General features: G+C 46.2%; 1 protein-coding gene across 1 annotated transcript in view; it reads right to left on the bottom strand.

The window, feature by feature from the left end:
• The window catches only part of SPATA1 (spermatogenesis associated 1), a 95554-nt gene extending 74486 nt beyond the window's left edge, over positions 1–21068 (bottom strand). The window contains exon 1 of the mRNA XM_063938959.1: positions 20843–21068. Within this exon, the coding sequence (XP_063795029.1) occupies positions 20843–20899 (57 nt within the window). The 5' untranslated portion in view covers positions 20900–21068. The remainder of the gene's footprint in view (positions 1–20842) is intronic.
• Between the last annotated feature and the right edge of the window lie 5764 nt (positions 21069–26832).

Genomic DNA, 26832 nt, shown 5'->3' on the forward strand with positions numbered 1-26832 from the left:
ACGTGCATGTGCCGTGGGGCATAAATGATCTAGCAGTAGGTCTAGAGAGCATGGTGTCAATTTTTGCAGACGATACCAAACTGTGTAAGGTTATAAATACGGAGGAAGACGCTAAGTCTCTTCAGAACGATTCAATTAAACTGGAAGCATAGGCAGCAAAATGGAGAATGCGCTTCAACATAGACAAGTGTAAGGTAATGCACTGTGGTAGCAAGAACAAAAATAACACCTACATACTAAATGTGATAACATTAGGGGATTCTGTACTGGAAAAAGACTTATGCTAGCCATACATCAGACCAACTTTTCTCCAACACTCCAAACTTCCAACCATCCAACTTATCTGTTCAACTAAAACAGTGCTCCACACATCTAACCAACTTTTCATCAGACCAACCAACCTGCCAACTTCTGTCCAACTTGTGATGTCACTGAAGCAGGTGGACAGTGCCTGCCTACAGTACTTCAGTTTTGGTTTTGGTTTTTTTATTCAAAACATGCAGAAGTGTTTTTATTTCAGTGAAACTGGCCTTTTCTTTCACTACCATATATTTATTAAATTGACTTATTTAATGGGCCCGCTGGTACTTGTAGTTCCACAGTAAAAGAAATATAGAAATAAACACACACACCTTGAAAGTATAAGTTTATTTACACACTTACATATACTTACCTACATCCCATGCCTCCATTCATGTCCCCTTGTCCAGTAGAATCCATTAGGGTACCTGTAAAAAAAAATAATAATAAAAAAAAATACTCACCTATTTCCACCTGCGGTGGGGCATGTGGACAGGTGATTCTTGGTATCCTTGGGGCGGATGCAGGCAGGGAAGGAGCTAGATGTTGCTATACAGTATATATACATATATGTGTGTGTGTGTGTGTGTGTGTGTGTGTGTGTGTGTGTGTGTGTGTGTGTACATATATATATATGTGTGTGTGTGTGTGTGTGTGTGTGTGTGTGTGTGTGTGTGTGTGTTTACAGTGTATGTATGTATATATGTGTATATATATATATATGTGTGTGCTGGCAGGTTGTGTCACTATTCTATGGGGGGGGGGGGGGGTTGGGGTGGGTAGAGGTGTGGGTGCCAGCAGGTGAGACACGGAGCCACCTATTCTCCACGATTCAAAACTGTCCCCCACTCGATGGGCTGGATCCAGCTCTTGGTGAATAACAAAAGAAAACAAAGAGGAACTTGCCCTAAAGTGGTGCACTAATTATATATAATATTAAAATATAACTTTTAATTCTTTATTTTATAAACTTTAGCGAAATATTAAAAATTGAGATTAAAATTGAGATTAAAAATGTATTTGCTGCTATATACTGATATTTCTTATACATTCTGACTATGAGTATCTCTGAGTGCCGTTATTTATCAGCAGAACAGAAAGATGTCATTATCTAACCCCCTCGGGATTGCAGCATCATTTGTATTGACAATGTGTGATACTCATTAGTAGCAGATATTAACGCCAATAGTAGTGACAAATTAAATAACGCATGCACATGCAGGGTTTTATGAATTTATTCTTCACAGGGTAATATATTATATAATTAGTGTGAACAGGGATCATATATAATAAATAGAGAGAGAACATATGTGACACAAAGGGAGATAATAAGATTTTACTCACCGGTAAATCTATTTCTCGTAGTCCGTAGTGGATGCTGGGGACTCCGTAAGGACCATGGGGATTAGCGGCTCCGCAGGAGACTGGGCACAACTAAAGAAAGCTTTAGGACTACCTGGTGTGCACTGGCTCCTCCCACTAAGACCCTCCTCCAGACCTCAGTTAGGATACTGTGCCCGGAAGAGCTGACACAATAAGGAAGGATTTTGAATCCCGGGTAAGACTCATACCAGCCACACCAATCACACCGTATAACTCGTGATACTATACCCAGTTAACAGTATGATAACAACTGAGCCTCTCAACAGATGGCTCAACAATAACCCTTTAGTTAGGCAATAACTATATACAAGTATTGCAGACAATCCGCACTTGGGATGGGCGCCCAGCATCCACTACGGACTACGAGAAATAGATTTACCGGTGAGTAAAATCTTATTTTCTCTAACGTCCTAAGTGGATGCTGAGGACTCCGTAAGGACCATGGGGATTATACCAAAGCTCCCAAACGGACGGGAGAGTGCGGATGACTCTGCAGCACCGAATGAGCAAACTCTAGGTCCTCCTCAGCCAGGGTATAACACTTGTAGACTCTTGCAAGAGTGTTTTAACCCGACCAAGTAACAGCTCGGCAAATTTGTAAAGCCAAGACCCCTCGGGCAGCCGCCCAAGAAGAGCCCACTTTCCTCGTAGAATGGGCTTTCACAGATTTAGGGTGCGGCATTCCAGCCGCAGAATGTGCAAGTTGAATCGTGCTACAGATCCAGCGAGCAATAGTCTGCTTAGAAGCAGGAGCACCCAGCTTGTTGGGTGATTACAGGATAAATAGCGAGTCAGTTTTCCTGACTCCAGCCGTCCTGGAAACATATACTTTTCAGGGCCCTGACTACGTCCAGAAAACTTGGAATCCTCCAAGTCCCAAGTAGCCGCAGGCACCACAATAGGTTGGTTCACATGAAAAACTGATACCACCTTAGGAAGGAATTGGGAACGAGTCCTCAATTCCGCCTTATCCATATAAAATACAGATAAGGGCATTTGTATGACAAAGCCGCCAATTCTGACACACGCCTGCCCGACGCCACGGCCCACGGCATGACCACTTTCCACGTGAGGTATTGTAGCTCCACGGATTTAAGTGGCTCAACTCAATGCGACTTCAGGAAATCCAACACTACGTTGAGATCCCACGGTGCCACTGGAGGCACAAACGGGGGTTGACTATGCAGCACTCCCTTAACAAAAGTCTGAACTTCAGGCAGTGAAGCCAGTTCTATTTTGGAAGAAAATCGATAGAGCCGAAATCTGGACCTTAATGGAACCCAATTTTAGGCCCATAGTCACCTCTGACTTGTAGGAAGTGCAGAAAGCGACCTAGCTGAAATTCCTCCTTTGGGGCCTTACTGGCCTCACAGCACGCAACATATTTCCGCCATATGCGGTGATAATGGTTTGCGTTCACTTCTTTCCTAGCTTTAAATAGCGTAGGGATAACTTCCTCCGGAATGCCCTTTTCCTTCAGGATCCGGCGTTCAACCGCCATGCCGTCAAACGCAGCCGCGGTACGTCTTGGAACAGACAGGCCCCCTGCTGCAGCAGGTCCTGTCTGAGCGGCAGAGGCCATGGGTCCTCTGAGATCATTTCTTGGAGTTCTGGGTACCAAGCTCTTCTTGGCCACCCGGAACAATGAGTATAGTTCTTACTCATCTCCTTCTTATTATTCTCATTACCCTGGGTATGAGAGGCAGAGAAGGGAACCCATACACCGACTGGTACACCCACGGTGTTACCAGAGCGTCCACAGCTATCGCCTGAGGGTCCCTTGACCTGGCACAATATCTTTGTAGCTTTTTGTTGAGGCGGGACGCCATCCTGTCCACCTGTGGCCTTTCCCCACGGTGTACAATCATTTGGAAGACTTCTGGATGAAGTCCCCACTCTCTCGGGTGGAGGTCGTGTCCGCTGAGAAAGTCTGCTTCTCAGTTGTCCACTCCGGTAATTGAACACTGCTGACAGTGCTAACACATGATTTTCTGCCCATCGGAGAATCCTTGTGGCTTCTGCCATCGCCATCCTGCTTCTTGTGCCGCCCTGTCGGTTTACATGAGCGACCGCCGTGATGTTGTCTGACTGGATCAGCACCGGCCGGTGTTGAAGCAGGGGTCTAGCCTGACTTAGGGCATTGTAAATGGCCCATAGTTCCAGAACATTTATGTGTAGGGAAGTCTCCTGACTTTTCCATAGGCCTTGGAAGTTTCTTCCCTGTGTGACTGCCCCCCAGCCTTGAAGGCTGGCATCCGTGGTCACCAGGACCCAGTCCTGTATGCCGAATCTGCGGCCCCCTAGAAGATGAGCACTCTGCAGTCACCACCACAGCGACACCCTGGCCCTTGGAGACAGGGTTATCCGCCGATGCATCTGAGAATGCGACCCGGACCACTTGTCCAACAGATCCCACTGGAAGATCCTTGCATGGGACTTGGCGAATGGAAATTCTTCGTAAGAAGCTACCATCTTTCCCAAGGCTCGCGTGCATAGATGCACCGATACCTGTATTTGTATTAGGAGGTCTCCGTTTAGAGACGCCAACTCCTTGGACTTCTCCTCCGGGAGAAACCCTTTTTATCCTGTTCTGTGTCCAGAACCATACCCAGGAACAGTAGACGCGTCGTAGGAACCAGCTGTGACTTTGGAATATTCAGAATCCAGCCGTGCTGTTGTAGCACTTCCCGAGATAGTGCTACTCCGACGAACAACTGCTCCCTGGACCTCGCCTTTATAAGGAGATCGTCCAAGTACGGGATAAGTACTTCGGCCATTACCTTGGTAAATACCCTCGGTGCCGGGGACAGACCAACGGCAACGTCTGGAATTGGTAATGACAATCCTGTACCACAATTTTGAGGTACACCTGGTGACGAGGGTAAATAGGGACATGCAGGTAAGTATCCTTGATGTCCAGTGATACCCTGAAATTTTCCAGGCTTGCAATAATCGCCCTGAGCGATTCCATTTTGAACTTGAACCTTCGTATATAAGTGTTCAAGGATTTTAGAATGGGTCTCACCGAACCGTCTGGTTTCGGTACCACAACATTTTGGAATAGTAACCCCGGCCTTGTTGAAGGAGGGGTACCTTGATTTCACCTGCTGGAAGTACAGCTTGTGAAATTGCCGCCAGTACTACCTTTCTCCGAGGGCAGCAGGCAAGGCTGATGTGAGGCAACGGCGAGGGGGAGTCGTCTCGAACTCCAGCCTGTATCCCTGTGATACTACTTGCAGAACCTAGGGATCCACCTGTGGGCAAGCCCACTGATCCCTGCAGTTCCCGAGATGCGCCCCCACCGCACCTGTCTCCACCTGTAGAGCCCCAGCGTCATGCGGTGGACTCAGAGGAAGCGAGGGAAGATATTTGATCCTGGAACTGGCTGACTGGTGCAGCTTTTTCCTTCTTCCCTTGTCTCTGTGCAGAAAGGAAGCGCCTTTGACCCGCTTGCTTTTCTGAAGCCGAAAGGACTGTACCTGAAAATACGGTGCTTTCTTTAGGCTTTTGTGAGGAAACCTGAGGTAAAAAAATTTCTTCCCAGCTGTTGCTGTGGATACGAGGTCCCAGAGACCATCCCCAAACAATTCCTCACCCTTATAAGGCAGAATCTCCATGTGCCTTTTAAATGCAGCATCACCTGTCCACTGCCGGGTTTCTGATACCCTCCTGGCAGAATGGACATTGCATTAATTCTGGATGCCAGCCGGCAAATATCCCTCTGTGCATCCTTTATATATAAGACAACGTCTTAAATATGCTCAATGTTAGCAAAATATTATCCCTGTCTTAGCGTATTAATATTATCTGACAGGGTGTCAGACCACGCTGCAGCAGCACTATTTATGCTGAGGCAATTGCAGGTTTCAGTATATAACCTGAGTGTGTAAATACAGACTTCAGGATCGCCTCCTGCTTTTTATCAGCAGGTCCCTTCAAAGTGGCTGTATCCTAAGACGGCAGTGCCACCTTTTGACAAACGTGTGAGCGCCTTATCCACCCTAAGGGATATCTCCCAACGTGACCTATCCTCTGGCGGGAAAGGGTACGCCATCAGTAACTTTTTAGAAGTTACCAGTTTCTTATCGGGGGAAACCACGCTTCTTTACACACTTCATTCATTCATCTGATGGGGGAACAAAACAGTGGCTGTTTTTTCTCTCCAAAAATAAAACCCCTTTTATGTGATACTTGGGTTCATGTCAGAAAATGCGTAACACATTTTTCATTGCCGAGATCATGTAACGGATGTTCCTAGTGGATTGTGTATATGTCTCAACCTCGTCAACACTGGAGTCAGACTCCGTGTCGACATCTGTGTCTGCCATCTGAGGTAACGGGCGTTGTTTGAGCCCTTGATGGCCTTTGAGACGCCTGGGCAGACGCGGGCTGAGAAGCCGGCTGTCCCACAGCTGTTACGTCATCCAGCCTTTTATGTAAGGAGTTGACACTGTCGGTTAATACCTTCCACCTATCCATCCACTCTGGTGTCGGCCCCACAGGGGGCGACATCCCATTTATCGGCCTCTGCTCCACCTCCACGTAACCTTCCTCATCCAACATGTCGACACAGCCGTACCGACACACCGCACACACACAGGGAATGCTCTGACTGAGGACAGGACCCCACAAAGTCCTTTGGGGAGACCGAGAGAGAGTATGCCAGCACACACCAGAGCGCTATATAATGCAGGGATTAGCACTATAACTGAGTGATTTTTCCCCAAATAGCTGCTTGTATACATATATTGCGCCTAAATGTAGTGCCCCCCCTCTCTTTTTAACCCTTTGAGCCTGAAAACTACAGGGGAGAGCCTGGGGAGCTGTCTTCCAGCTGCACTGTGAAGAGAAAATGGCGCCAGTGTGCTGAGAGAGAAGCCCCGCCCCCTTTTCGGCGGACTTTCTCCCGCTTTTTCTGTGATACTGGCAGGGGTAATTTTACATCTATATAGCCTCTGGGACTATATATGATGTACATTTTGCCAGCCAAGGTGTTATTTATTGCCCTCAAGGCGCCCCCCCCCCCCCCCCCCCCCAGCGCCCTGCACCCATCAGTGACCGAAGTGTGAGGTGTGCATGAGGAGCAATGGCGCACAGCTGCAGTGCTGTGCGCTACCTTGGTGAAGACCGAAGTCTTCTGCCGCCGATTTTCCGGACCTTCTTCGTGCTTCTGGCTCTGTAAGGGGGACGGCGGCGCGGCTCCGGGAACGAACACCAAGGTCGGGTCCTGCGGTCGATCCCTCTGGAGCTAATGGTGTCCAGTAGCCTAAGAAGCCCAAACTACCACCTGTTAGGTAGGTTCGCTTCTTCTCCCCTTAGTCCCTCGCTGCAGTGAGCCTGTTGCCAGCAGATCTCACTGTAAAATAAAAAACCTAAATATACTTTCTTTTTAGGTGCTCAGGAGAGCCCCTAGTGTGCATCCAGCTCAGCCGGGCACAAGAATCTAACTGAGGTCTGGAGGAGGGTCTTAGTGGGAGGAGCCAGTGCACACCAGGTAGTCCTAAAGCTTTCTTTAGTTGTGCCCAGTCTCCTGCGGAGCCGCTAATCCCCATGGTCCTTACGGAGTCCCCAGCATCCACTTAGGACGTTAGAGAAATTATTAATAATATCATTATTTGATCTGATCTAACTGCATTTGATAATAACATCAATACTTGCAGAAGTAAAAATCATAACTTGGAGATGTATGAAATGGTTACATATTTGTAACTGATACACATCAGTACTCCCTGATTTCATATAACTAAATAGAATGGATACATAGTTGCAACACTTGAGCAGTGTATACACAGAGTATATGTACATGAAACTGGTTCTAGGACAAGCAGGAGACAACCAAGGGGCAAATTCTGACAGCCCTAATAGAATTGAACACGCAGACGCAACTTTTGGCTTATCACAGCAAATTTATTGATGGAAAAATACAGTGATACTCAGTGCGCAGCAAATACATTTTTAATCACAATTTCTTATCTTTCACCATTCTTGTTTTTAACATTTTGCTAAAGTTTATAAAATAAAGAATTAAAAGTTATATTTTAATATTATATATAATTAGTGCACCACTTTAGGACGAGTTCCTCTTTGCTTTCTTTTGTTATTTGCGATAGACTATATTGCCTGTGGCAGCACCACCCAAACACCCCCCCCCCCCCCCCCCCCCGAATTACAAAATATATATTCCTAGAATGAAATATTGGGGGTTTTGAAGTGATATACACTCACCTGTGTGGTTGGTATACGTGCAAACGATTCCAGCTCCTGGTGGCCACTCCTATTCATCTTCTTCATCCCCAGGGGAGCAGCTCAGGGGGTGCTTTATGTCATGCAGGGACTTCTGCCTGGAGGAGGGCAAGGACTTTGGAGTACTTGAGCCTAACATGATCAGAGGAGATTCTCCTACAAAGGATGGTCTGCTCTCAGCAACTGGGAGCCATTGGCACAGAGCCCGCTGCTTATAGGAGGGTGGGAGAAAACGGGGAGCGGTGACTAAAAATCAGCGGCACCCTCACATCTAGCGATCCCGACAGTATGTGCAGCAGCTATATGGTAAGGTGCAGACCCTACACACCCTCAGCCTGTCTCCCCACCGTCCTCACATGCACCCCGGTCTCCCTGATGTACAGAATCTGAGGGTAACTATCCCGGGTCCCTGTAGCCAGAGCCCCTCTCCCCGTTACAGTAATATTAGTATTCTCATTGCGGGTGGGGTGCGGGGGTGCCTAGATAGAGGAACATGACACACAGTTTATCTATCTATCTATCTATCTATCTATCTATCTATCTATCTATCAGATCCATGTATCGGCGGCACCCGGTTAATAAAAATGTCACAACACAGATATGGCATATCTGCGTTGTGACAATCTCTATTACCCGTCTGCTTGGGAGACCTACAGAGAGCACCTGGGAATTGTAATTTGGCTAATACGTGCATCCCAGACTAGTGTGTGTGTCTGTGCGTGTGTGTGTGTGTGTGTGTATGTATGTGTGTATATATATATATATATATATATATATATATATATTATTAGACATATACAAATAAAATAAATATATAAACTAATATATATATATATATATATATATATATAGTGTATATGTTTATTTTATTTACATATGTCTAATATACTATATGTGGGTATATATATATATATATATATATATATATATATATATATGTGTAGATATATATAAATATACACATACATACACACTATATATAGTATATTAGACATATATAAATAAAGTACATATATACACACACACACACACACACACACATTACTGCTGGCAGCACTCCTGGGACTTTTCAAAGTCAGTCATTGATAAACTGAGCCACAGATGCTCTATATATGGTATATACTGTACTCACGTACAGTATGTAAGAATGCATACACAGAGGCATCTGCATCCTGCCGCTGCTACCGCTGCTGAGGACCCGCAGTTCCTGGTACCTGCCTTGTCCGCAGCTCCCTCCACTGCCACAGTCCCGCAGCTCCTGCCAGTGCCTGCCTTGACCCCAGCCGCTGCCCGCCGCCACTGCCGATGAGATCCTGGTGTGACCCCTGAGCGGGGAGCGGTGACTAAACATCAGCGGCACCCTCACAGCTAGCGATCCCGACGGTATGTGCAGCAGCTATATGGTAAGGTGAAGGGGGGGGCGAGTGCAGTGACCGTGGGTGGGGTGCCATGATCGGGGGGTGGGGAGCAGTGATCTTGGGTGGGGTGCCAATGCTGGGGTCCCGGTGTGACCCCTGAACCTGCTCCACAGTACCGCCGCCGCTACCGGGGATCCTGGGATGACAAAGTCAGCCCAGCCGGCAGTGAGGGTGACAGAAGCAGGCGGACACTGCAAGTCAGTGTCCACCTACTTATCGTTCAGTTGGGGGGAAAGTTTCCCCTACACCTGAACGATTAGTTGGGAAAATCAAACAGGTTTGATTTTCCCAACTAGTTGGACAGACCGTTTCTGGCCATTTTTTAGCGTGTGGGAGCAAACGGCTGATAATCGTTTGCTCCCACAGACTGCCAGATTATCGTTCCAACCAGCCAACTAGTTGGCTGGTTGGAACGATGTCCCCCTGATGTATGGCCAGCATTAGGTGTTCACATAGATAACACACTTAGCAGCTGCACCCAAAGTAGGATTGCAGCAAAGAAGGCAAACAAGGTATTAACATGTATAAAGCTGGGAATTGATGCAAGGAATGAGAGTGTTATACTCCCATTATATAAATCACTAGTGAGGCCACACCTTGAATACTGTGCTCAACTATGGGCACCATACTATAAAAAGGATATCATGGAACTAGAAAAGGTTCAGAGGCGGGCGACCAAACTGATTAAGGGTATGGAGACACCACAATACGAGGAAAGGTTTGCTAGACTAGGCATGTTCACACTGGAAAAAAGGAGATTAAGAGGGGACATGATTAACATTTACATATATATAAGGGGACAATACACAGAGCTTGCGGGAGATCTGTTTTTTATAAGATCGACACAGAGGACACGTGGACACCTGCTTAGGTTAGAGGAGATTTCACACACAGAGGAGAAAAGGTCACTTCACAGTAAGGACAAAGGGGCTGATTCAGACCTGATCGGTGCTGTGGGTTTTCGCACAGCAGTGATCAAGTCTGAACTGCGAATGCACCGGCGCCGCAGTGTGCCGGCGCATGCCAGACAGCCAACGGCTGTCTAAGCCCAGCTATCGCCTCTGCCTGATTGACAGGCAGAGGCGATCGCTGGGCGGGCCAGCGGCGTTTGGCTGTTGTTTAGGGGACGCGGTCCGGGCAACGCAGGCGTGCCCAGACCATTGGGGGGGGGGCGCGCCGCGGCAGCTGCGTGACATCACATACAGCCACTGTGACCCGGGCAGCGATGAGTAGCTCCCTGCCAGCGAGCAGGAGCTGCGCTGGATGGGAGCTACTCATCAAATTCAAAAGCATCGCTACTGTGCGCTTCATTTGTACTTGTGTGACGGGGTAGGGCCTGACATGCGGGGTAGACTAGCCCTGTGCCGGGCGTCCCCCCGCATGTCAGTGTGCCTGATCGTAGATGTGCTAAAATTCGCACATCTACAATTAGGTCTGAATTAGGCCCAATACGAGTTTGGAATTCCCTGCCTGAGAGAGTAGTAATGGCGGACTCGGTCATTACTTTTAAGAATGGGTTAGATAAATTCCCAATGGATAAGGATATTCAGGGTTATGGTGCGTAGTCAAGCACTACAGCTAACAAAAGAGGAATAAACACAACGGCCGACATTCACAACAGATAAAATTAGTCCAAAAAATAATACAGCGTAGGAGAACACAAATAGGTTGATCTCGATGGACAAATTGTCTCTTTTCAACCTCAGAAACTATAACCCAGTGGTGTCCAGCTGATAGATGTACAATGGTCGACACAATTTTTTATGTTTAACTTTTTCATCATTTAGCATCCACGTGGACGATTGGGAATAGAAACCTGTGCTGAGCGCAGTTGTAGTGCACCGAGGCACCGAGCCCGAAGCATGGCGAGTAAAGCGAGCCATGCGAGGGGACACGTTTCCACTAATTTGACTCATATAAGGTGACACATACAAAATGACACCACACAAAGCTTGTATCAACCTTTTCTACCTGTTGACCTTTTCTAGTGTTTACTTTTTCCATGTCGACCTTTTGACCATTTGGGGTCGATCTATTGACTGTGTATATTTTACTGTAGATCTCTTGAACCTCACCCAGCTCGGGGACTCCTCGTGTCGGCAGTGTCTACGTGCTGTGCAGAGTCGTGTGTACACATCAATACACCTGTTCTCAGGAGGATCTGTAGCACAAAGGATAAGGCCAGTGTGTATTGATGATGATGATGATGATGATGATGATGATGATGATTAGGATACCAAGGGGGTTATTCAGACTTGTTAGCAAACCAAAAAAGTTAGCAATTGAGCAAAACCATGGGGGTCATTCCGAGTTGTTCGCTCGGTATTTTTTTGTCGCAACGGAGCGATTAGTCGCTAATGCGCATGCGCAATGTCCGCAGTGCGACTGCACCAAGTAAATTTGCTATGCAGTTAGTTTTTTTTACTCACGGCATTACAAGGTTTTTTCTTTGTTCTGTTGATCGGAGTGTGATTGACAGGAAGTGGGTGTTTCTGGGCGGAAACTGGCCGTTTTATGGGTGTGTGCGAAAAAACGCTGCCGTTTCTGGGAAAAACGCGGGAGTGGCTGGAGAAACGGAGGAGTGTCTGGGCGAACGCTGGGTGTGTTTGTGACGTCAAACGAGGAACGGCAAACAATGAACTGATCGCAGATGCCGAGTAAGTCTGGAGCTACTCAGAAACTGCTAAGAGGTGTGTGGTCGCAATTTAGAGAATCTTTCGTTCGTAATTTTAAGAAGCTAAGATTCACTCCCAGTAGGCGGCGGCTTAGCGTGTGTAAAGCTGCTAAAAGCAGCTTGCGTGCGAACAACTCGGAATGACCCCCCATGTGCACTGCATGTGGGGCAGATGTAACATGTGCAGAGAGAGTTAGATTTGGGTGGGTTGTATTGTTTCTGTGCAGGGTAAATACTGGCTGCTTTATTTTTACACTGCAATTTAGATTTCAGTTTGAACACATCCCACCCAAATCTAAGTCTCTCTGCACATGTTAGCAGATTTTAGCAGCATTGCACACGCTAGGCCGCCGCCCTCTGGGAGTGTATCTTAGCTTAGCAGAATTGCGAATAGAAATTTCTTAGCAGTTTCTGAGTAGCTCCAGACCTACTCACAGATCGCGATCAGCTCAGGCTGTTTCGTTCCTGGTTTGACGTCATAAACACGCCCTGCGTTCGGCCAGCCACTCCCCCGTTTCTCCAGACACTCCTGCGTTTTTCCCTGTCACGCCTGCGTTTTTCCGCACACTCCCAGAAAACGTCCAGTTTCCGCCCAGAAACACCCACTTCCTGTCAATCACACTACGATCACTTCAACGATGAAAAATCTTCGTTCGGACGTGAGTAAATCTACTGCGTTTTGAGCTAAAATACTAACCGCATGCGCACTGCGTACCATGCGCATGCGCATTTTTGCCTTAATCGCTCCGTTGCGAAAATCGGCAACGAGTGAACAACTCAGAATGACCCCCATGGTTTTGCCCAATTGCTAACTTTTTTGGTTTGCTAACAACTCTGAATTAGACCCCAAGCGTGTAGTTAGGGTGGTCCGACTGCAACAATGTGCACAAATCAAGATATGTGAAAATTCACCATTGCACGCGCAATGTGGGAGCAATTTACTGCCGACATGCGTTCAAGTCTGCTTTAGTCTCATTGTCGTCAGTCCAAAGGCTCCACCCTATGAGGTGTGAGGGGGGAATGCGATGGGGCTGTGACCAAATATCAGCGAGTCTGGAGGCACCGTAAGTTCTGCGTAATGTAAGAGCTAATGTAACATTGTACAAGAGGGGCAGGTGTCAGGGTTTTGCAACGTCCTTAAACAATTGTGCAAGTGATAAGAAACGGAGGCACTGGCCAGTCGTGCAATTAATCAATGCACAGAAATAACGCCAATTCCAAAACAGCATAGACACGTATAGAATAACACCCATTCCAATACAGCATAGAAACGCACAGAAATAACGCCCATTCCAATACAGCATAGACACGTACAGAATAACGCCCATTCCAATACAGCATAGACACGCACAGAATAACGCCCATTCCAATACAGCATAGACACGTACAGAAATAACACCCATTCCAATACAGCATAGACACGTACAGAAATAACACCCATTCCAATACAGCATAGACACGTACAGAGTAACGCCCATTCCAATACAGCATAGACACGTACAGAAATAACACCCATTCCAATACAGCATAGACATGTACAGAATAACACCCATTCCAATACAGCATAGACACGTACAGAATAACGCCCATTCCAATACAGCATAGACACGTACAGAATAACGCCCATTCCAATACAGCATAGACATGTACAGAATAACACCCATTCCAATACAGCATAGACATGTACAGAATAACACCCATTCCAATACAGCATAGACACGTACAGAATAACGCCCATTCCAATACAGCACAGACACGTACAGAATAACGCCCATTCCAATACAGCATAGACACGTACAGAATAACGCCCATTCCAATACAGCATAGACATGTACAGAATAACACCCATTCCAATACAGCATAGACACGTACAGAATAACACCCATTCCAACACAGCATAGACACGTACAGAATGACACCCATTCCAATACAGCATAGACACGTACAGAATAACGCCCATTCCAATACAGCACAGACACGTACAGAATAACGCCCATTCCAATACAGCATAGACACGTACAGAATAACGCCCATTCCAATACAGCATAGACATGTACAGAATAACACCCATTCCAATACAGCATAGACACGTACAGAATAACACCCATTCCAACACAGCATAGACACGTACAGAATGACACCCATTCCAATACAGCATAGACACGTACAGAATAACGCCCATTCCAACACAGCATAGACACGTACAGAATAACGCCCATTCCAATACAGCATAGACACGTACAGAATAACACCCATTCCAATACAGCATAGACACGTACAGAATAACGCCCATTCCAATACAGCATAGACACATACAGAATAACGCCCATTCCAATACAGCATAGACAGGTACAGAAATAACGCCCATTCCAATACAGCATAGACACGTACAGAATAACGCCCATTCCAATACAGCATAGACACGTACAGAAATAACACCCATTCCAATACAGCATAGACACGTACAGAATAACGCCCATTCCAATACAGCATAGACAGGTACAGAATAACGCCCATTCCAATACAGCATAGACACGTACAGAATAACGCCCATTCCAATACAGCATAGACAGGTACAGAATAACGCCCATTCCAATACAGCATAGACAGGTACAGAATAACCCCTATTCCAATACAGCATAGACACGTACAGAATAACGCCCATTCCAATACAGCATAGACACGTACAGAATAACGCCCATTCCAATACAGCATAGACACGTACAGAATAACGCCCATTCCAATACAGCATAGACACGTACAGAATAACACCCATTCCAATACAGCATAAACACGTACAGAATAACACCCATTCCAACACAGCATAGACACGTACAGAATAACGCCCATTCCAATACAGCATAGACACGTACAGAATAACGCCCATTCCAATACAGCATAGACACGTATAGAATAACACCCATTCCAATACAGCATAGACACGTACAGAAATAACGCCCATTCCAATACAGCATAGACACGTACAGAATAACGCCCATTCCAATACAGCATAGACACGTACAGAAATAACGCCCATTCCAATACAGTATAGACACGCACAGAATAATGCCCATTCCAATACAGCATAGACACGTACAGAATAACGCCCATTCCAATACTGCATAGACACGTGCAGAAATAACGCCCATTCCAATACAGCATAGACACGCACAGAATAACACCCATTCCAATACAGTATAGACACGTACAGAATAAAGCCCATTTCCAATACAGCATAGACACGTACAGAATAACGCCCATTCCAACACAGCATAGATACGTACACAATAACGCCCATTCCAACACAGCATAGACACGTACAGAATAACGCCCATTCCAATACAGCATAGACACGTACAGAATAACGCCCATTCCAATACAGCATAGACACGTATAGAATAACACCCATTCCAACACAGCATAGACACGTACAGAATAACGCCCATTCCAACACAGCATAGACACGTACAGAATAACACCCATTCCAACACAGCATAGACACGTACAGAATAACACCCATTCCAACACAGCATAGACATGTACAGAATAACGCCCATTCCAACACAGCAGACACGTACAGAATAACACCCATTCCAACACAGCATAGACACGTACAGAATAACACCCATTCCAATACAGCATAGACACGTACAGAATAACGCCCATTCCAATACAGCATAGACACGTACAGAATAACGCCCATTCCAATACAGCATAGACACGTACAGAATAACGCCCATTCCAATACAGCATAGACACGTACAGAAATAACGCCCATTCCAATACAGCATAGACACGTACAGAATAACGCCCATTCCAATACAGCATAGACACGTACAGAATAACGCCCATTCCAATACAGCATAGACACGTACAGAATAACGCCCATTCCAATACAGCATAGACACGTACAGAATAACGCCCATTTCAATACAGCATAGACACGTACAGAAATAACGCCCATTTCAATACAGCATAGACACGTACAGAAATAACGCCCATTTCAATACAGCATAGACACGTACAGAAATAACGCCCATTTCAATACAGCATAGACACGTACAGAATAACGCCCATTCCAATACAGCATAGACACGTACAGAATAACGCCCATTCCAATACAGCATAGACACGTACAGAAATAACGCCCATTTCAATACAGCATAGACACGTACAGAATAACGCCCATTCCAATACAGCATAGACAGGTACAGAATAACGCCCCTTTCAATACAGCATAGACAGGTACAGAATAACGCCCATTCCAATACAGCATAGACACGTACAGAATAACGCCCATTCCAATACAGCATAGACACGTACAGAATAACGCCCATTCCAATACAGCATAGACAGGTACAGAATAACGCCCATTCCAATACAGCATAGACACGTACAGAATAACGCCCATTCCAATACAGCATAGACACGTACAGAATAACGCCCATTCCAATACAGCATAGACACGTACAGAATAACGCCCATTCCAATACAGCACAGACACGTACAGAATAACGCCCATTCCAATACAGCACAGACACGTACAGAATAACGCCCATTCCAATACAGCATAGACACGTACAGAATAACGCCCATTCCAATACAGCATAGACACGTACAGAATAACGCCCATTCCAATACAGCATAGACACGTACAGAATAACGCCCATTCCAATACAGCATAGACACGTACAGAATAACGCCCATTCCAATACAGCATAGACAGGTACAGAATAACCCCTATTCCAATACAGCATAGACACGTACAGAATAACGCCCATTCCAATACAGCATAGACACGTACAGAATAACGCCCATTCCAATACAGCATAGACACGTACAGAATAACGCCCATTCCAATACAGCATAGACACGTACAGAATAACACCCATTCCAATACAGCATAAACACGTACAGAATAACACCCATTCCAACACAGCATAGACACGTACAGAATAACGCCCATTCCAATACAGCATAGACACGTACAGAATAACGCCCATTCCAATACAGCATAGACACGTATAGAATAACACCCATTCCAATACAGCATAGACACGTACAGAAATAACGCCCATTCCAATACAGCATAGACACGTACAGAATAACGCCCATTCCAATACAGCATAGACACGTACAGAAATAACGCCCATTCCAATACAGCATAGACACGCACAGAATAATGCCCATTCCAATACAGCATAGACACGTACAGAATAACGCCCATTCCAATACTGCATAGACACGTGCAGAAATAACGCCCATTCCAATACAGCATAGACACGCACAGAATAACACCCATTCCAATACAGTATAGACACGTACAGAATAAAGCCCATTTCCAATACAGCATAGACACGTACAGAATAACGCCCATTCCAACACAGCATAGATACGTACACAATAACGCCCATTCCAACACAGCATAGACACGTACAGAATAACGCCCATTCCAATACAGCATAGACACGTACAGAATAACGCCCATTCCAATACAGCATAGACACGTATAGAATAACACCCATTCCAACACAGCATAGACACGTACAGAATAACGCCCATTCCAACACAGCATAGACACGTACAGAATAACACCCATTCCAACACAGCATAGACACGTACAGAATAACACCCATTCCAACACAGCATAGACATGTACAGAATAACGCCCATTCCAACACAGCAGACACGTACAGAATAACACCCATTCCAACACAGCATAGACACGTACAGAATAACGCCCATTCCAATACAGCATAGACACGTACAGAATAACGCCCATTCCAATACAGCATAGACACGTACAGAATAACGCCCATTCCAATACAGCACAGACACGTACAGAATAACACCCATTCCAATACAGCATAGACACGTACAGTATAACGCCCATTCCAATACAGCATAGACAGGTACAGAATAACGCCCATTCCAATACAGCATAGACACGTACAGAATAACGCCCATTCCAACACAGCATAGACACGTACAGAATAACGCCCATTCCAATACAGCATAGACACGTACAGAATAACGCCCATTCCAATACAGCATAGACAGGTACAGAATAACGCCCATTCCAATACAGCATAGACACGTACAGAATAACGCCCATTCCAATACAGCATAGACACGTACAGAATAACGCCCATTCCAATACAGCATAGACACGTACAGAATAACGCCCATTCCAATACAGCATAGACACGTACAGAATAACGCCCATTCCAATACAGCATAGACACGTACAGAATAACGCCCATTCCAATACAGCATAGACACGTACAGAATAACGCCCATTCCAATACAGCATAGACACGTACAGAATAACGCCCATTCCAATACAGCATAGACACGTACAGAATAACGCCCATTCCAATACAGCATAGACACGTACAGAATAACGCCCATTCCAATACAGCATAGACACGTACAGAATAACGCCCATTCCAATACAGCATAGACACGTACAGAATAACGCCCATTCCAATACAGCATAGACACGTACAGAATAACGCCCATTCCAATACAGCATAGACACGTACAGAATAACACCCATTCCAATACAGCATAGACACGTACAGAATAACGCCCATTCCAATACAGCATAGACATGTACAGAATAACACCCATTCCAACACAGCATAGACACGTACAGAATAACGCCCATTTCAACACAGCATAGACACGTACAGAATAACGCCCATTCCAATACAGCATAGACACGTACAGAATAACACCCATTCCAATACAGCATAGACACGTACAGAATAACACCCATTCCAATACAGCATAGACACGTACAGAATAACGCCCATTCCAATACAGCATAGACACGTACAGAATAACGCCCATTCCAATACAGCATAGACACGTACAGAATAACGCCCATTCCAACACAGCATAGACACGTACAGAATAACGCCCATTCCAATACAGCATAGACACGTACAGAATAACGCCTATTCCAATACAGCATAGACACGTACAGAATAACGCCCATTCCAATACAGCATAGACACGTACAGAATAACGCCCATTCCAATACAGCATAGACACGTACAGAATAACGCCTATTCCAATACAGCATAGACACGTACAGAAATGTTATCTAAAGAAAAACAAATGTTATAAAACTTCTGAACCACAGATATACAGCACGAGCTACGTATATAATATCCCCGATTATCACTGGTTACTGTACTCAAATATATCACTGTAAGAATAATTGCTGCAATTAGTGTGAGGAAACTTTAATTGTCCACTCCAGAGCCGTATATGCCGTAAGAGGTAACGTCAATCAGTGTAATTCAGTAATTGCTCCGTGTGCTGGAGCCACACACAGCAATGTCAGTGGACATATATTCAGTGATTACATAGTGTAATCAAGCTCTAGGCAGTGCCCCAGCATCGTGAGGTCAGTGCTTCCCAAACTCGCTCCTCAAAGCTCCCTAACATACACTTATGGTGTGTACACACGGTGAGATATATAGTAAAAAGCATCACAAGAATAGATAGACTGTGCAGGCAAGTCAATTTTGACTATCTCTATAGAAGAGATAGTCAAAAGTAACACCTAGCCAAAATCGCACATAGGGGGTCATTCCGAGTTGTTCGCTCGGTAAATTTCTTCGCATCGCAGCGATTTTCCGCTTAGTGCGCATGCGCAATGTCCGCACTGCGACTGCGCCAAGTAATTTTGCTATGCAGTTAGGAATTTTACTCACGGTTTTTTCCTCGTTCTGGTGATCGTAATGTGATTGACAGGAAGTGGGTGTTTCTGGGCGGAAACTGGCCGTTTTATGGGAGTGTGTAAAAAAACGCTACCGTTTCTGGGAAATACGCGGGAGTGGCTGGAGAAACGGAGGAGTGTCTGGGTGAACGCTGGGTGTGTTTGTGACGTCAAACCAGGAACGACAAGCACTGAACTGATCGCAGATGCCGAGTAAGTCTCGAGTTACTCAGAAACTGCACAGAGATGTCTTATCGCAATATTGCGAATCTTTCGTTCACAATTTTAAGAAGCTAAGATTCACTCCCAGTAGGTGGCGGCTTAGCGTGTGCAAAGCTGCTAAAAGCAGCTTGCGAGTGAACAACTCGGAATGACCCCCATAGTCAGTATCGCAAGCACATAATGATTGTGCTTGCAATACTGACTATGTGCCGACCTGGCCCCTGTCGCATAGTGAGAATCCGGTATAGCCCGAATCTCACCGTGTGTATGGGCCATAAGGGCGACATGGTTAACGTGTCGGCACGTCCAGAATACAAGCTGAGGATAAGGCGTCCTTTGTCAGGTTTTGCATCTACATTTTTGGCACAGAATGGTTACTCATTCAGATCCCGTTGGATCTGCTCCTGATGCGCAAAGTGAGTGACAGTCTGATGCCATATGGGGCGGCGTGGGCCTCTGTTTGTGAAAATGGAGGCATGTCGCTGCCGTTCAGAGAGAAAGAAGAGCCCAGGAATCCCGTCATTGGATGGAGATTTCATGACCTCTGCGACGGTCAGAAGGTATCCCATCATTGGGCGGAGATTTCAAGGCCTCTGCGACGGGTGGCATGGGTTCTGCAAGCCGCACGATGGTGTTGCAGTGATCCAATGCTGGGTTTTAGGACGCAGGTTAGATGACTACTGCAGCAGGAGGAGGCATCTACGTGTAATAGACGCCTCCTGCTGCGACACCATACAGCGCCATCACTGCTGCTTCCAAGGAACTGTCACAGCAACTGCAACCACATGTGAATGAGCCCCGATGTGTGTAACTCTGCAGCAGAGAACCTTCCTGACTACCTCAGAGTTACACAGAGTGTGAAGCACTTACCCCAGCTGTAGAGGGTCTTGTCTGAGTCATTGGGGTCTGCACTTGCTCGGTGTCCATGGGGAATGAAAGCTTTGAGTTACGTTTTGCATCCCGACAGCACCTGATCAATCGATATGTCCGATATTACGCTGAGGGTCTGCAGAGAAGTTCCTCCATCGGGAGCAGCAGAACGTGCAGTGTTCAGGTCACACAGCGAGCAGGCACTGGGTACACGCCTGACACACCCTGACTGCACTATGTACAAGCCATGCCAGGGATTGTTTTGTTGTGTGAGTTACAGGTTTGCCGAGCGGATTCTGTCGTCAGGATACAGCTCTCTGCAATTACTGCAAGGCTGGAATCTGTGGCTTAAGGACCAATGAAAAGTGCAGAGTTCGGGGCCTATGTACCAAGCCTTTCTCATAACGTTATGTAGAAACTATCACCAGGTGATGATGGAAACTTCACAATAGATGTATCACATATTCATTATTTCAGAACACACAATTTCCAGTTACTCTACATAATAAAGTACTAATGCTGGAATATAAACCCACAGACACGGGGCCCGATCTGTGCCGGACACGATGATAATATTCATACAAATGTTGCAGTTGCAGCTGAGGCACACGCAGGGCCCCATAGCTACATATTGCGGCCAGGGCCGGTTGGAGCCCTCTCTGCGCCCCGGGCAGGAAATGGGGTGTGGCTTAATACAGGGGGCGTGGTCAGTTACGCCTCCTGTACAGTAGTAGCGCCAGATCCTCTCCACGAAGGGAAACTAGACGCGTAGCGTCTAGTTACCTTCACAGGGGACACAGCCGCACAGCAGGAGGACACAGCGGGCAGCAGAGGGCACAGCAGTGGCGGATCTTGCCATGGTGCGGCGCCCTCCGGAAGGCGGCGCCCCGGGCAAAAGTCCTGCTTGCCCGTGGCAAGATCCGCTACTGATTGCGGCCCCTGTCCCTGAGACGCCTCTCTGCGGTAGGTATTAATATTATGCCCAATTATAGTGGGTATCACAGATCTCCACTGTCTGTACAGCCAATAGGTAGACATCACATCATCCACATGCATTAGGTCGGGTTGGTATCGGGAGAGCTGCGTTTGAAGTCCCGGAAGTCACTATACTGACCCAGGATCCCGGGCCGACAGATTGCCAGATTGCCAAGTGGGAATAGTCCCTGTTAGTCGACATGCCGACTGTCGGGCTGACCTGAGATCAAGTTTCCGGCGTCGGTATAGTGACCAGCGGGATCCCGACCGCCGTTCACAGGACTACATCCCCATTAGGTCAACTGGGTCTAAAGGTTGACAGGTAAAATTTAGACAGTGCCTAAGGTCGACAGGATCAAAAGGTTGACGTGGCAATGGTCGACACATATGGTCAACACAAGTTGTTTTTTTCCCCACTGACGTATCTATAATGGGTGCACACAGGCCCCCGGGGTCCAGGCAGGACCACACTGCACACCCTGCACCCATTTTTTTGTTAATACTTACAATACTTCCCGCGTCAGCAGCAGCAGTGCTGCAGAAACCACAGTTTTGCGTTTGCACATTAAGAAAATCACTGGGAAAATGGCTGCTGCGCCATTTTCCCAGAGACCTGCACATGTGCACTAGACTGTGGGACAGTGCTAGGGTCTCCTAGTAACCCTAGTGCCCAGAGTCTATTGCTCTGCCGGCTAGAGAGGAGGGGACCCGGGCGAAGACTGCACACGGACTCCTCCTCCAATGCGCCCCTGGGTTTTTCCCATATTTTTCAACGTTTGCTTGATTTACTATCCACGGGGACTATGATTGGGAATAGTACCGTGTGCCGAGCTAGCACCTTGCCCGAATCATGGCGAGGGTCTACGTTTGCTATAACTGTGGTCACATATCATGAAACATAGAAAATGGCGCAAAAAAAAACCCTTAAAAAGCTTATGTTGTCCTTTTCTGTGTTGACCATTTCCAAGTCACCCTTTTGACCCTGTCGACCATATGGGGTCGACCTAATTATCTAATTACTGTAGATCTTCGATACCATACCCATCATAGTGCCCTAGTGTATTTTATGAACCATCAGAGCTCCCTAGTATTCATGATGTCACATTATAGGGCTGCCAGTACATATTATGCCGCACAGTACCCCTAATACACATTATGCCGCACAGTACCCCTAATACACATGATGCCGCACAGTACCCCTAATACACATTATGCCGCACAGTATCCCTAATACACATTATGCCTCACAGTACCCCTAATACACATTATGCCGCACAATACCCCTAATACACATTATGCCGCACAGTACCCCTAATACACATTATGCCACACAGTACCCCTAATACACATTATGCCGCACAGTACCCCTAATACACATTATGCCGCACAGTACCCCTAATACACATGATGCCGCACAGTACCCCTAATACACATTATGCCGCACAGTACCCCTAATACACATTATGCCTCACAGTACCCCTAATACACATTATGCCGCACAGTACCCCTAATACACATTATGCCGCACAATACCCCTAATACACATTATGCCGCACAGTACCCCTAATACACATTATGCCGCACAGTACCCCTAATACACATTATGCCGCACAGTACCCCTAATACACATTATGCCGCACAGTACCCCTAATACACATTATGCCGCACAGTACCCCTAATACACATTATGCCGCACAGTACCCCTAATACACATTATGCCTCACAGTACCCCTAATACACATTATGCCTCACAGTACCCCTAATACACATTATGCCGCACAGTACCCCTAATACACATTATGCCGCACAGTACCCCTAATACACATTATGCCGCACAGTACCCCTAATACACATTATGCCGCACAGTACCCAATACACATTATGCCGCACAGTACCCCTAATACACATTATGCCGCACAGTACCCAATACACATTATGCCGCACAGTACCCCTAATACACATTATGCCACACAGTACACATTATGCCGCACAGTACCCCTAATACACATTATGCCTCACAGTACCCCTAATACACATTATGCCGCACAGTACCCCTAATACACATTATGACGCACAGTACACATTATGCCGCACAGTACCCCTAATACAAATTATGCCTCACAGTACCCCTAATACACATTATGCCGCACAGTACCCCTAATACACATTATGCCACACAGTACCCCTAATACACATTGTGCCGCACAGTACCCCTAATACACATTGTGCCGCACAGTACCCCTAATACACATTGTGCTGCACAGTACCCATAATACACATTATGCCGCACAGTACCCCTAATACACATTATGCCGCACAGTACCCCTAATACACATTATGCCGCACAGTACCCCTAATACACATGCCACACAGTACCCCTAATACACATTATGCCGCACAGTACCCCTAATACACATTATGCCACACAGTACCCCTAATACACATCATGCCGTACATTACCCTTAATACACATTATGCAGCATAGTACCCCTAATACACATGCCACACAGTATCCCTAATACACATTATGCCGCACATTACCCCTAATACACATTATGCCGCATAGTACCCCATATACACATTATGCCACACAGTACCCCTAATACACATTATGCCGCACAGTACCCCTAATACACATTATGCTACACAGTACTCCTAATATACATTATTCCACACAGTAACCCTAATATACATTATGCCACACAGTATCCCATATACACATTATGCTGCACAGTACCCCTAATACACATTATGTCACACAGTACCCCAATACACATTATGCAGCACAGTACCCCTAATACACATTATGCCACACAGTACCCCAAATACACATTATGCCGAACAGTACCCCTAATACACATTATGGCATAAAGGGAGAAACTCAATTGGTTATCCCTGCAGCTGCCACTAGATAATGCCCAATGGAGCAATTCAATTGTTGCTCTATTCAGGTGCACTGAGCCACAGGGAGACACATTTCAGCTCGCAGCCCCCCATGTTGGTGAGCTGAAATGTGTGACAAGTGACCTGTTTGGGTGCCCAAATTTGCACTTTTCACAATTGCGCCCATTAGTTCAGTCGGATTTAGCTGCGTTACGTAGCTAAACCAGACACTTATGGGCGCGATCAGCGCAATAACGGGCATCAATTTAATATCGCCCCTGCAGACTCCCGTCACTTTAGATATCAATTAAATTCCTCCCACAGTGCCCCCAGTTCATGTAATGCCACATTACAGGTCCCCCTGTTCATACTGTGCCACATTAGAGTGCCCTCCGGTTCATATTGTGCCACATTAGAGTGCCCTCCGGTTCATATTGTACCACATTAGAGTGCCCTCCGGTTCATATTGTGCCACATTACAGTGCCCAGTTCCAGTGGCGTAAGTTCGTCCCAGTCGCCCGGAGGCATAATAAATGTTGGTGCCCCCCTACATATACACACACATACCATATGTAACTATCCGGCACTCAGGGTGAACAGTAGTAGCGTGCTCAGGTATCTTTCCCAATAGTAATATACATACACATACAAAGTGGACGCACTCCAAGTCAGTCATTACAATAAAACAGACACCAGCATACCTTTATAGTACACCTACAGTGCTCCCTCACCCGCCAGCGGGTCTCGATGGAGATGCTTTGGCGCAGCGGTGTGCCGATATATATAAAAAAACCACACAAAACCTCATTCACTTAAAAACACACACACGCCTCTTTCACTTAAACACACAAACGCCGCTTTCACTTAAACACACACATGCCTTTCACTTAAAAACACACACATGCCTCTCACTTACACATGGCTCTTTCACTTAAAAACACACACACCGCTTTCACTTAAACACACACATGCCTCTCACTTACACACACACACATGCCTCTCACTTACACACACACACACCTCTCACACACACATTCAGAAACTGACATCCCTCCATATATTTGTAAGGTAGCGTGTACCCAGACCAGGTGTGTGCTCTGTACATAGTCCTGTAGAAATGCTGAAATGCCCCTTTAATCCTTGCCTCTCACACACATGCCTCTCACACACATGCCTCTCACTTACACACACACACACACACACACACACACACACACACACCTCTCACTTACACACACACACACACATGCCTCTTTTACTTGAACACACAACTTTCTTTAAACACACACACACACACACACACACACACACACACACCTCACTTAAAAACATGCACACACAAAACACAGTGCTTCCAATATTTATTAAGGCTTGAGGCAAGTGCTGCCAGTGCCTACCTTTGGCTATCATCAGCCTGACGGAGGAGCAGAGAGCTTCCCTCGGCTGGCTTGCTTAACTGAAAGGGCTCGGGAGGAGCCGCACTCTGGAGCTCCCCCTAGCTGCAGCCAGGTCTCTGTATATACAGGAGGCAGCTTCCGTCTCACTGACACAGCTCCTCCGTCTGTAAGAATCATTAAAAAATTTTTTAGCAACGGCAGTGGCGGAACTAGGGAATGGTGGGCCCAGGTGCAACAATATGCATTGGGCCCTCCTCCCATATTATAAATAGGTGAAGCGCATCACCCAGAAAATTGAGTTTTGTCTCACTGAGAAGGGTGTCGCCATACAATAGTACTCTAAAGTCACGTTGCGCCACACAGTAGAGATCCTTATACATGGTACATCACACAGTAGTGATCCTTGAACACGGTACATCACACAGTAGAAGCCTTATACATGTTATATCACACAGTAGAGAGCATTATACACGTTACACCACACAGTAGATAGCATTATACACGTTACGTCACACAGTAGAGAGGCTTATACACGGTACGTCACACAGTAGAGAGCCTTATACGTGTTACGCCACACAGTAGAGATCCTTATACACATTACGTCACACAGTAGAGAAGCTTATACACGTTACGCCACACAGTAGAGAGCATTATACACGTTACGCCACACAGTAGAGATCCTTATACACGTAATGTCACACAGTAGAGATCCTTATACACGTTACGTCACACAGC

The sequence above is a fragment of the Pseudophryne corroboree genome, chromosome 9 (assembly GCF_028390025.1).
Source record: "Pseudophryne corroboree isolate aPseCor3 chromosome 9, aPseCor3.hap2, whole genome shotgun sequence".
In the NCBI taxonomy this organism is placed as follows: domain Eukaryota; kingdom Metazoa; phylum Chordata; class Amphibia; order Anura; family Myobatrachidae; genus Pseudophryne; species Pseudophryne corroboree.